Source organism: Phoenix dactylifera, chromosome 3 (assembly GCF_009389715.1).
Source record: "Phoenix dactylifera cultivar Barhee BC4 chromosome 3, palm_55x_up_171113_PBpolish2nd_filt_p, whole genome shotgun sequence".
In the NCBI taxonomy this organism is placed as follows: Eukaryota; Viridiplantae; Streptophyta; class Magnoliopsida; order Arecales; family Arecaceae; genus Phoenix; species Phoenix dactylifera.
Genome location: NC_052394.1, coordinates 22,343,378 through 22,354,294, shown reverse-complemented (window position 1 = coordinate 22,354,294; position 10,917 = coordinate 22,343,378). Strand labels below are relative to the sequence as shown.

The 10,917-nt window shown below is 37.8% G+C and overlaps 1 protein-coding gene across 1 annotated transcript; it reads left to right on the top strand.

The window, feature by feature from the left end:
- Nucleotides 1–1,207: 1,207 nt before the first annotated feature.
- Nucleotides 1,208–9,899, top strand: LOC103705946 (ras-related protein RABE1c). Its single transcript, XM_008789863.4, has 9 exons — nucleotides 1,208–1,365; nucleotides 1,469–1,595; nucleotides 8,183–8,255; nucleotides 8,385–8,485; nucleotides 8,605–8,670; nucleotides 8,764–8,861; nucleotides 9,020–9,082; nucleotides 9,173–9,265; nucleotides 9,339–9,899. Exons 2-9 carry the CDS (start codon nucleotides 1,523–1,525, stop codon nucleotides 9,420–9,422), a joined length of 651 nt encoding a protein of 216 aa, XP_008788085.1. The 5' UTR covers nucleotides 1,208–1,365; nucleotides 1,469–1,522; the 3' UTR covers nucleotides 9,423–9,899.
- The last annotated feature ends 1,018 nt before the right edge of the window (nucleotides 9,900–10,917 follow it).

The window sequence follows — 10,917 nt, the reverse complement described above, 5'->3', positions numbered from 1 at the left end:
TTGTCCCTTAAATTTAACCAAAAAAAAAAAATCCATAAACGAACCACTTGTCTATAATATATATTATATGATAAGAAATAAAACAAATATTTATGTTTTAAAACTCACAAATAAGCATATAAATTGTTTCCTAAGCTATGAGAGCCAAAAGCTGCTACCCCTAGGCCAGTTATCAAGAAAACAATGATGCCCAGTATACATAATAATCAATCATCAAGTTCCATTTTTGGTAGATCATTCAGGGCATGATTTTGCACCCATGTCACACTCCATAATTAAGAGGTAGAAAAAAATATCCACTTAATCATGGCGCAAGGGAACATTTCTTCAGCACCTAGTGTAACCTCAACAGCTAACTCTTGACTCTTCCTGTCCTTAATATACACTATAATCATAATCCATCCATAGTTGTCACAATCAAGACCAAGTCCAATCCCTCATCATCTTCACGTATATCAATCTTTTCCTCCTTCCAAATGCGGGCTTAGAAAGTCTGAGCGCTCCCTACTTAACACTCCCCGACAAAGTCTCCAGCTTTTTTTTTTTTTTTTTTTTTGTCAAAATGGTATTTCATTTTATATACCTCTAACGTAAATACAGCCAGACATATCAAAGCCAACTGCTTCGAAGGAGACGGAAAGCCAACTTTTTGGAAGCTGATGAGATCATCTTGGAAAGAGGAGTGTTCTAGGGTCGGTATGATTATCCTGAAAGAAGATTCTGTTATAGTGATCGATTTGATTCGGAATGCTGAGTGACAAGTTGACAACCATCCTCCTTTTAGAGATATAAAGCAGATGTTAAAAGACTGTGACTCTTTTAGGTTGCTCATGTGTACCGAGAGAGAAACAAGACGATTGATTGGATTGCCTTCTTTGCTACCCATCACTCCAAAGAAGTCTCATGGATATAGATTGATACTGTACCTCCATTTTTATGCCACATAATGTATTGGTTCCATTCACGCTAAATTAACATTATATCCAAAATAAATAAATAAATAAAAATAATAAATAAAATAAGAGAAGTCGGAAAGCCTGGAACGATCCCAAACTCGGTCCGGCGACGATGGAACAAAAGAACCCGGCAACCAGCCAATCGAAACGCGGCACCGTTATTTCAATCCCCCCGGAGGACGATTACGCGCACCGGGAGGTAACCACACTCCCACGCGGAGGGGAGCCCGCTTCTCCTAAAATAAATAGAACGATTAAAAATCGTGAGATCCTCCGTCCCTCTCCCCCCCTCGAGCCCTTCAACGGCGGATCGCACGGGCAGCGACTCTTCTTTCCTTACTCTATCGATCGATCGCTCTCTTCTTTTTCTCTCGATCTATTTTTCTCTCCATGATCTCATCGTAATCTGGTATTTTTTCTACTCCTTTTAATTTATTCTTCGGTCTTTCTTGCTCCAATCTTTGTGAAAAGTGATGTGTTCTTGTGGATCTGTGATCGTGGCTTGGAATTAGGGATTTCGGGCCCTCGATCGATTGCGTTAGTGCTGTTGTTGATTTCTTGATTCCATGGCTGCTCCACCTGCTAGGGCTCGGGCGGACTACGATTACCTCATAAAGCTTCTCCTGATAGGCGACAGCGGTAAGGGTTTCGTGATTCTTTTCTTCTAATGGATTTGGTTTTGACTGAGTATGTGCTTGATTTGAATTTTTTTCATCCGGGGTTTGTATGGGGGCTCATTTTTATGGTCTGAAGGATCCATTTATCTGTGGTTTGGTCATGAGTTCTAATGATTTTTGGATCGGCATAGTTACTGTTTGCTGTTCCCCCACTAATTGTTAGACTAGATTGGTTTTTAATGGGGGATAAAGATTTAGATTTTGGAGATCTTTCAGAGACTGTAAATTAAGTGGTTATGGGATTGAAATGATTGCTCATTAGGGATCTGATTAGTATGCTATTTAGGCTGTTTGAGGTATAAATCTTTTCATTTTTTTTCTGGATCATTTTTGGATTTCGGCACCAGGTTGCTGTATGACATCACCATGAGTTTGCGGCAACTATGTCTTAAAAAAGAAGCCTATTTACGGATTGGCTCTTGATCTAGTTTCTTGTCTAATCAATACCTCGTTTTGATTTTTTCATTGCTAATCAACAAGTCATAAACGAGATAAACAAATATACATTTTTGGGTGTGTAAAGGGTGTACGATACTGCATAAAAAATAAAAAAAAGTAGTAGAAGATATAGGTACACCAAACTGTTTGGTGTTAATGCATTACAAAGCCAAAAGAGAAAAACATATATATTTCTTTGCTGTCCTGTTAAAGTTCAGTTTGAATGTCCTTTTTTTTTTCTTTCCCCCTCTGAAATATGCAGGAGACGAGATCTATCATAATTTAGCAAAACCTTTGGACATACAGTGTATTGTCCTTAGTCCTTCCCATCCTGTTGGCACACGCTACTTGCGAGCAAAATATTGTATTTGGAGTCCTCATAGGCTGTTAATGTTATGAATCATGATCTATTCTTTTCTTGATTGTTAGTCTGGCTTTACATCATTAACCAATATGTTGCTTTTCTTTTTCATGAAGCTTATTTGTGTTTATGTCCTGTTACTTATTTAGTTTTAGAAGTATCCTGTATTTCTATGTTCATTATCTTCTCAATAAGTTTCTTGTTGCAAATATTCGTGCTTATAAAAAGAAGATTTTCCCTATATTTGGTAACATTTTCCAATTGCTATGTAGTACTCCTGGGCCTGCTTCTTGTGGTAGCATTTCTTCTAACCAATTCTGCTCATTATGCTGGAGAGACAACACCAAAAAGGGAAAGGCATGTATAGTATTGGTGGAAGTTGTTAGAAGGGTTTTAAAATGCTTCTGTTGACAATGGTGGAGCCCTTTGTAGGAAATATTAGCAACATAGGACATTGTTTGCCTCCAATGATCACATAGTTGTAGACTTGTCTTTTGGACTAGTACATAAAATTGATAATTATGGCTTCTTGTGAAAAATAATTTATTGCTCATGATAGTAGTCTTGCTTCACATGTATTTCATTTGACTGTAAACATTGTCATAACCTTCTGGTAGTGATTTTGCCCTTTTCTTTTTTCGAATAATAGAAAAAATGAGAACCTTTGTTTGGAGCTCCGGTTGCTACATATATATATATATATATATATATATATATATATATATATATATATATATATATATATATATATATAATGCGTGGTTCTTGCTAGATCTTTTCCATTTATATGTTTTTCAAATATTCTTTTTCTAAATCCTCTATGGGTCATGAGAGTCATGAGAAGGTGCATATCTTGGTTGTAAGGTATAATATTTTAGACATGATGCAGTGTAATAAGTCATGCTTCACATGTATCAAAAAGGGAAAGTTAAAGTTTGATATGCTTAAAAAAAAGAAAAGACTTGCAAACTTGGTCTGGTTAATTGCAGAATTCATTTTTTAACCGTTCTACCTTGAGATTCTTCTTCCATATTGAAAGCTAATATATCTTGAAATCAATGATTGGTTTAGAAGTATGAATTGTTGAATCTTGTTTGGGAGATAAGCTTGAGTTTCAATTCAATGATTAGAAACTTTTAAAGTCTATGATCAAGAAGTTGCAGGCTTAGATCAGGCTTCGATAGGCACGGATCTACCATTTTAGCCTAGCAAATAAAAACGCTAACCCAAGCCCCTTGCATCTCATAGCAGCTAGCCCCCCAAGTATTATCTATTATCTCTCCTTTTCTATCAAGAGATGTTACTGAAGGTTGCCTAGCAAATGTGTAAGCAGTCATTTGTATGGCTATGCAGTTTGAACCATTCATGCTCTATTCATCAACATTCTAAGCAACCATTTGTCTTGTATAATTGTTTAAATGCATATCTACTGATCATTTATTCTGCATAATCATTTAGAATAAGGATTTAGTGATGCTAATCGAAAGTTCAATGTGTGTAATAGTTAATACACTTGACCACTTAATTTAATTCTATCTGGTTTGAGAGTTTTGCATGGTAGAGATAATAGAGAATACTCAAAAAGTGGTTTTATCCATAATTATACCCATCCCATGCAATGTTCTCATGGCAAGTGACCTATCATGGTGGCCTCATCAGTGCTGATAGTTTTTCCTAATCCCCTGACAGACGACTGTGGATGATGCAGACCTCTCTCTGGATTTCTTGTTTTGGTCTACCTTCTATCTGCAGTACTCCTGTTCTATTAACATATTCTGCAATTGCAGGCGAACTCTTTTTGTCATCCTCAACTTTTAATTTCGTAAATGTATACCTATCTATATCAATCCTTATCTTTTGTACATAGATTTATAAGGTCTACATAATTAACTTCCAATTACTGAGGTCCTTGTGTTTGATATTAAATTTCCATTTGTCTATTATTACCTTTAATATAACATTGTTTGTATGTATAGTTTTTTTAAAATTTTTTTATTATGTTGGAATTACTTTTTGTCTTTACAAGAATGAAATTGTGGAGGAGGTGGGAGAGTTTGAAGCCCTTACAACCAGGTTTATTGATAAATATCTCCCTAATGAATGGTGAGACTAACTGAAAAATGTAAAAGCAAATTTGCATCCGCGACAGTCAAATGTCTCCATCTGGCCTTGATCTCTCTCTGTGTCTCGTGTGCTACCAGCCAACCACAACAATATTCTTATAAACAGAAAATTGATATACATTTCATACAATTCTTCAATTTAGTTAAAGCATACCCATCAGTAGGGGAAAGGCAATCTCTTCTAGAAAAATTAATTTCTGGTCATGGATTTAGCATTGCATCTCTCTTGTAGACAGTTTGTTCTGTGGTTGGTTGGTACATGGATAGTATGTAGTTCTGAATGGTTCCTGAGGAGAGTTTTTCTTGCATTAACCTTCTTTATTTTGGCTTGGTTAGCTTGAGACAGGGCATATACAGAAAATAACTGTTAAGTGAATACAAATGTTGCTTCCTGTATGGCATCCAAGTGGAATCTTTATACATCAAGAAATAATCTCCTACTTCAACTGAGGATCCATTTGACAAAAATTAATATTTCAAGAAGAAAAGGAATGACTTGCTGAGGTTGTGTGGAGAGATTGATTTTGCTATTACAATATTTTCGTGGATTCTTATTTAAATATCATTTTGGTTTGTGAAATACATGTGCTATTCAAGAAAATCAGTATGATAAAGACTTCAGTCATGATTTATGAAAATCTTCATAAGATTGTCACACCTATGTTGTGGCCATGGAATGTTGTACCACCCCTAACCATTTGGTTCGGGCGTACCAAGCCGTACTAGGGGCGAACCGGCATGGTTCCGCCCCTCAGTTCGAGAAATCTGGTGAAATAGGGGAGAGTTAGAAGGAGAGAGAGAGGAAAAGAGAGAGAGAGGGAGGGAGAGGGAAAGGGAGGAAGGGAGGAAGAGAGAGGGAGAGGGAAGGGGAGAGAGGGAGAAATCCTCACTCTCCCTCACTGTCTCTCCCTCTCCCTCCCTTGCTCTCTCTCTCCCTCCAACGAAACAAGGGCTCCACCCTTGTTTTCGTGCGGCCGGAGGAGAGGAGGGCCAAAAGTTCTCTCCCTCCATTCCTCCCTCTCCATCTCTCTCTCTTCGTCTCTTTCCTCTTCCCTCCCCCCACCCTCGCCGACTTTGGCTATGCCGGGACGAGCCTGGAATGGAATGACACAGTTCCATACTGTATTGTACTGCCAGGTAACAGGTACGAGTTTTGGTACCGGCACAACTTACCATGATTGTGGCAGCATGAACTAGTCACATCCTTCTCACTGTTTATATTAACAAATTTCTTTAAGAACTTCTAAAGCTGGATTGAATATAGAACTGTTGTCGTCAACATGATGAGGTGGCTGTGGGAAGTGCTCCACAGCTCCTGCAAGCTGGCAGTTATTTGATATGGGAGATCTTTGGGATTAGATAATCCTATGACAAGTTTAGCTGCTTTCTAATGAGGTGAAGATTGCATGCCAATTCGTAATGTTAACCCTTAATTGAGAAGACATTGTAGTTTAAAACGAGGTGAATATTGCATGCCAATTCATAATGTTAACTCTTAATTGAGAAGACATTGTAGTGTAACACTGCACCTCCCTTTGCCTGTAGGGAATTGGGAATTTTTAAAGATCTGAAATGAAGCTTAATTGGCATGAAATCTCAAGAAGAAATATTGGAAAATGGAAGAGGCAAGGTGAAGTAAAAAAAAAAAAAAATTGGGGGGTGGGGGATTTGGATGATGGGTTGATTTAACATTCCTTATTTCTTATTCCTTATATTTGGATGGTGGGTTGGTTTTCATTTATCATTTTGCTAGTGAATAAGTCCATATCATTAAGTTCTCATAAAATCAAAAATCAAATAAAGGATATCTACGGCTGGCTGTCAATATAATTGAGATTCCTGGTTGCTTCATCCATTTGATTGGACCAAGATTCCAACGTATTAAGATAAGTCTAATGGACGATAAAGATGATAACTAGACTTGTATTCTCTCTCTACCCACCATTCATGAGCCTTGAAGTGTTAATGTGCCAAGTTTCCTTCACGAGGGTTTGTTATGGTTCATTTCCCCATTTCATCTTAGTTCATTCTCTTTGATATCCTAATTATCTGACCTGGCTTTATTACTTTTAGATGTTCCGTATTTCCATAACTACCTAAGTGGTCTTAATCTCCTTCCAATGTTTATATCTTTTTTTTTTGTTTTTGGCATGGCATGTTAACACCTTTGCCAGTCCTAAGCCCAGACGAGAAAATTGGTGGGTTGATGTTAGGTCAATCATAAAAATATGTCAAAAATTATGAGATGAATCCAAATTTGATATGCATGATAAATACTAGGATGTTTGCTGTTCCATGTAACGTGCCACAACTTTGCCTAATTGTGGTGAGAAGAGTTGGCTACGTTGTTGCTTATAAGCAACACACTACAATGTAACCTGGTTGTAGTGACAAATGAACTAGGGTTGATTTGGTCTTTGCCTGTAAGCAATGCACTATAACATATTCTGGTTGTAGTGTTGGGCAAGGGTTACTCAGGACTAGAGAATCTTGTAGTGGTAAACTAGTACAATGGTGGCGAATTGGAGTAGTAAGGAGATGAGAAATTACATCATACAAAGAAGATGATTGTACAAAAGCCAAGAAGATGATTGTACAAAAAAATAATAAATGTTTCAAGATAAGATAATGAACTTTAGAAGGAGAAAATGATACCGCTTTTAAGAATAAATTATTGAGGGAAATTGGAATCTAAGGACTGAGATGAACAAAATGTGGGACCAAATGGCCAACTATATTAAAAGTGTAGTTTCAGATATTTTCAAAGAGATAAAGGGAAAAGATATACACATAAACAAACTTGGTGGTGGAATATTGAGGTACGAGAGGCAATTAAAACAAAACAAATTTGCTTTTCCTATCTTTTCTTCAGCATATATGAAGTTGCAAAATTTAATTATCTCTTTTGTCTAGCCTCTTCCCATCTTTTCTTCTGTTCTTCTTCTTGGTTCTTTTACCTTGATGTGTTAAAATTTCTTATTTCTGTTGTTGTTTTGCTTCGAAGGTTTAGTCAATAGAGTCCCTTTGGGAAAATTAGGTGTTTCTCCATATGTGTTTTCATGGGGATCCAATGTTTATAATGTTAATAGTGATTGCTTTGTAAGTTAAGATTTTTTTTGTGGATGCAAATTACCTGTTCTTGGTTTGGGAAGAAGGCATAGATTAAGGGAGGGTATTCTGCACATATGAAGTTGCAACATTTAATTTTTTCTCTTTCCTAGCCTTTTCCTATCTTTTCTTCTGTTCTTCTTTTTGTTCTTTTTCCTACCTACTTGCTCTACTGTAGCATTGTCTGTGGGTGGTTGAAACCAAGGAAAGGTTCTTTACGGAATTAAGCTCTATTTCTACAATCGTGAAATATTCAAAACAACATTACCCAATGTTTTCTTGAATCCATTACGATTTAGGACAATTCATGATATACATTCTAGCTTAGAATGCACTAACATATAAGAAATTGAAACATGATAGTGAATGTGTCCCCAATGTTGACATAACACAAGCTGACCAACGGTTCAGTTTAAAATAAAGAGGACCTTCTTATGTAAGAGAATCTTTTTGTTAAGATGTAAATGCGATACACTTTGTGGATTTCAAGCACCTTGACATCAATTCTTCCTTTTATAGGTGTCGGTAAAAGTTGCCTCCTCCTGCGTTTCTCGGATGGCTCCTTCACCACCAGTTTCATTACTACGATTGGGTGGGTTGTATTTCGGGCACTAATAGTCTGCTCTTATTAGTTCTTAAGTTTTAATTGCATGTCTTTTCTCAGTATCCTGTTTCACTGGTGTACTCTAATTCTGATCCCACAGCTATGGTGTTTGTGCAGCATTGATTTTAAGATAAGAACAATTGAGCTGGATGGCAAGCGGATTAAACTTCAAATATGGGATACAGCTGGTCAGGAGCGGTTTCGAACTATTACAACTGGTAGGTTTATTGCTTCTTTTCATTTTGGCATTTGAACTGGTTGAATTTTTATGCATATAGTAGATTCTTTTGCCCAAAGGTTGCTGGAGTAACCTTGTTTCACTTAATTCTTTCCGCAGCATACTATCGAGGGGCCATGGGTATTTTGCTTGTGTATGATGTCACTGATGAGTCATCTTTCAATAGTAATTACTTCATACTGTACTTTCCCCTTTGTAAATTATGATTTTACCCTGTTTTCTCTGATTCTCATCATTTCTTGGTTCTTGTACACAAAGACATCAGAAACTGGATCCGGAACATTGAACAACATGCTTCTGATAATGTGAACAAAATTTTGGTGGGAAACAAGGCTGATATGGATGAAAGCAAAAGGGTACGCTCCATTAAGACCTGCTTTATTTCAACCGTTTGGATTGTCTATTCTCATTGCCGGTAGTTTATTTAATCTTCGTGGTTACAAAGGATGCTTAATTGTCTTTTCTGCCTCCTGTTTGTTAAATCTCTCTCTTTGCAATCAATTCCTTGAACCAGGCTGTGCCTACTTCAAGGGGACAAGCACTTGCGGATGAGTATGGCATCAAGTTTTTTGAAACTGTAAGAGTATTGATGACTCCTAATCTCCTCCTTTGTGGAATGTTTTTATCTTTTACGCTTCCTTATATTTTGGATAACGATACATTGCAGAGTGCAAAGACAAATCTAAATGTGGAGCAGGTCTTCTTTTCAATAGCTAGAGATATAAAGCAAAGGCTCGCTGAAACTGATACTAAACCTGAGGTAGGAAAGTCTGTTTCTTTGATGAAAATTAATAAATCTTCTGCTGTGGTGCTAAATTTATTGTCTACTGCAGGACCGGACAATTAAGATTAACAAACCGGACCAGGCAGCTGCTGAGGGCAATGCAGCACCAAAATCCGCTTGCTGTGGTTCCTGATGGAACAATTGGTGGTGGTGGTGGTGGTTGGGTGGGTGTTGACTTTGTTGGGAACTAATTATCTTGTTATAGGTCAATGTTGTTATGAAGACAGCCATTATATGGTGAGTGCTTGTATTTTTAATCCTTTCATTCTTTGCAACTCCCGGTCTAGTGTGTAACGTAGTTCTTCCACTGCTGGGAACGTATTGACTATTTTTCGACATGGGACCGCGAAGCATCTTCCCCTTATATTCATCTTTCCTACAGAGGCCATAGTATGCCTTCTTTACATAGGTTGGCGTTCTGCTGGTGGTTTTGTGAACAAACTTGGAAGTGCTTGTTCGGAGTGAAGGCTATTTACGGCTAGCTACAAAATTGTGTGATGATTTGCATCAATTGGTATGTTCTTATCCTATCAGTATGGCCAAAATGTAGGGATCTCTACTAATCATCGTCTACACAAGATGTCATCATAAATTCTCTATTTTGTTCTCATTAACTGTATGAGGTAACAGTTGGATGCATTCAGATTTCCCTTGTCACCTGCATCACCGTTGTACCCAATAGCATATCTGTTAAAACCTCCCCATATTTTCTTCAATAGCTGATGGTTCGACAGAAAGCTGTCTCGACTCACAGCATGCGCATTGTTTATGCCTGCAACAGGGGCTTGAAAGAGGAGAGAATATGTTCAACTTAATTTTATAGGAAGGTGAAGCACTTGAGAAAGTGGAATTTGGAATGGTAGCAGGTTGAAAGAACATGATGGTAGCAGCAAGTGCTGTTGCTTCATCTTTTACCTGCATTAGAAGTGTAGTGGCATGTAGAAGTACTGTCTTAACAGTCCAATTATATTGTAAGGATGCCTATTGCGTATCAGAGATGGTCAAGTTCATGCACATGCTGACAAGATTGATCATGGAGCATGATGAAATTAGAGAATTTTATTTTTTTTGTTTTAGCTGAGATGGATGATTCATACCATTCTAGCACGGGCACATAAAAAAAGATCAAAGTACGAAGCCACCTAGTTTAAAGTTTCATTCGTCTCTTTATACACGTGCTTGGCTTGGAAGGTTACGTCGCTACAGATCATAGCATAGATGTCTCGAAGCAAGGGGTGTCATCCACCTGTACTGCTGATGTCATCCTAGATCCAGCCAATAATCGTAATCGAATCATCCTCAAGCTGTACTATGCTGGCCTGCAACATTTGGCGAGCATGGCTCAGTCCGGCCCACGCCGCTCTCAGCTCAGCCTTCGGGATCGAGGTATTGAAGAACTGGCACTCATCAACCACAATCATCCTAAAATCTGGGCCTTTGATTACAAAGCTTGCACGCTACCTCATGGTTCCACCTGCAAAGCCTCTATTTGGTGAGCTCTAACTTGCGCGAGACCCTTTGCATGACATTTCTTTGCTCCAACATCCTTCAGGCCTCTCAAACAATATCCCAAGATTGGAGGTACGACAACCATATCTTCTCGAAGCGGAAAGGGCCACGGTGGCTAG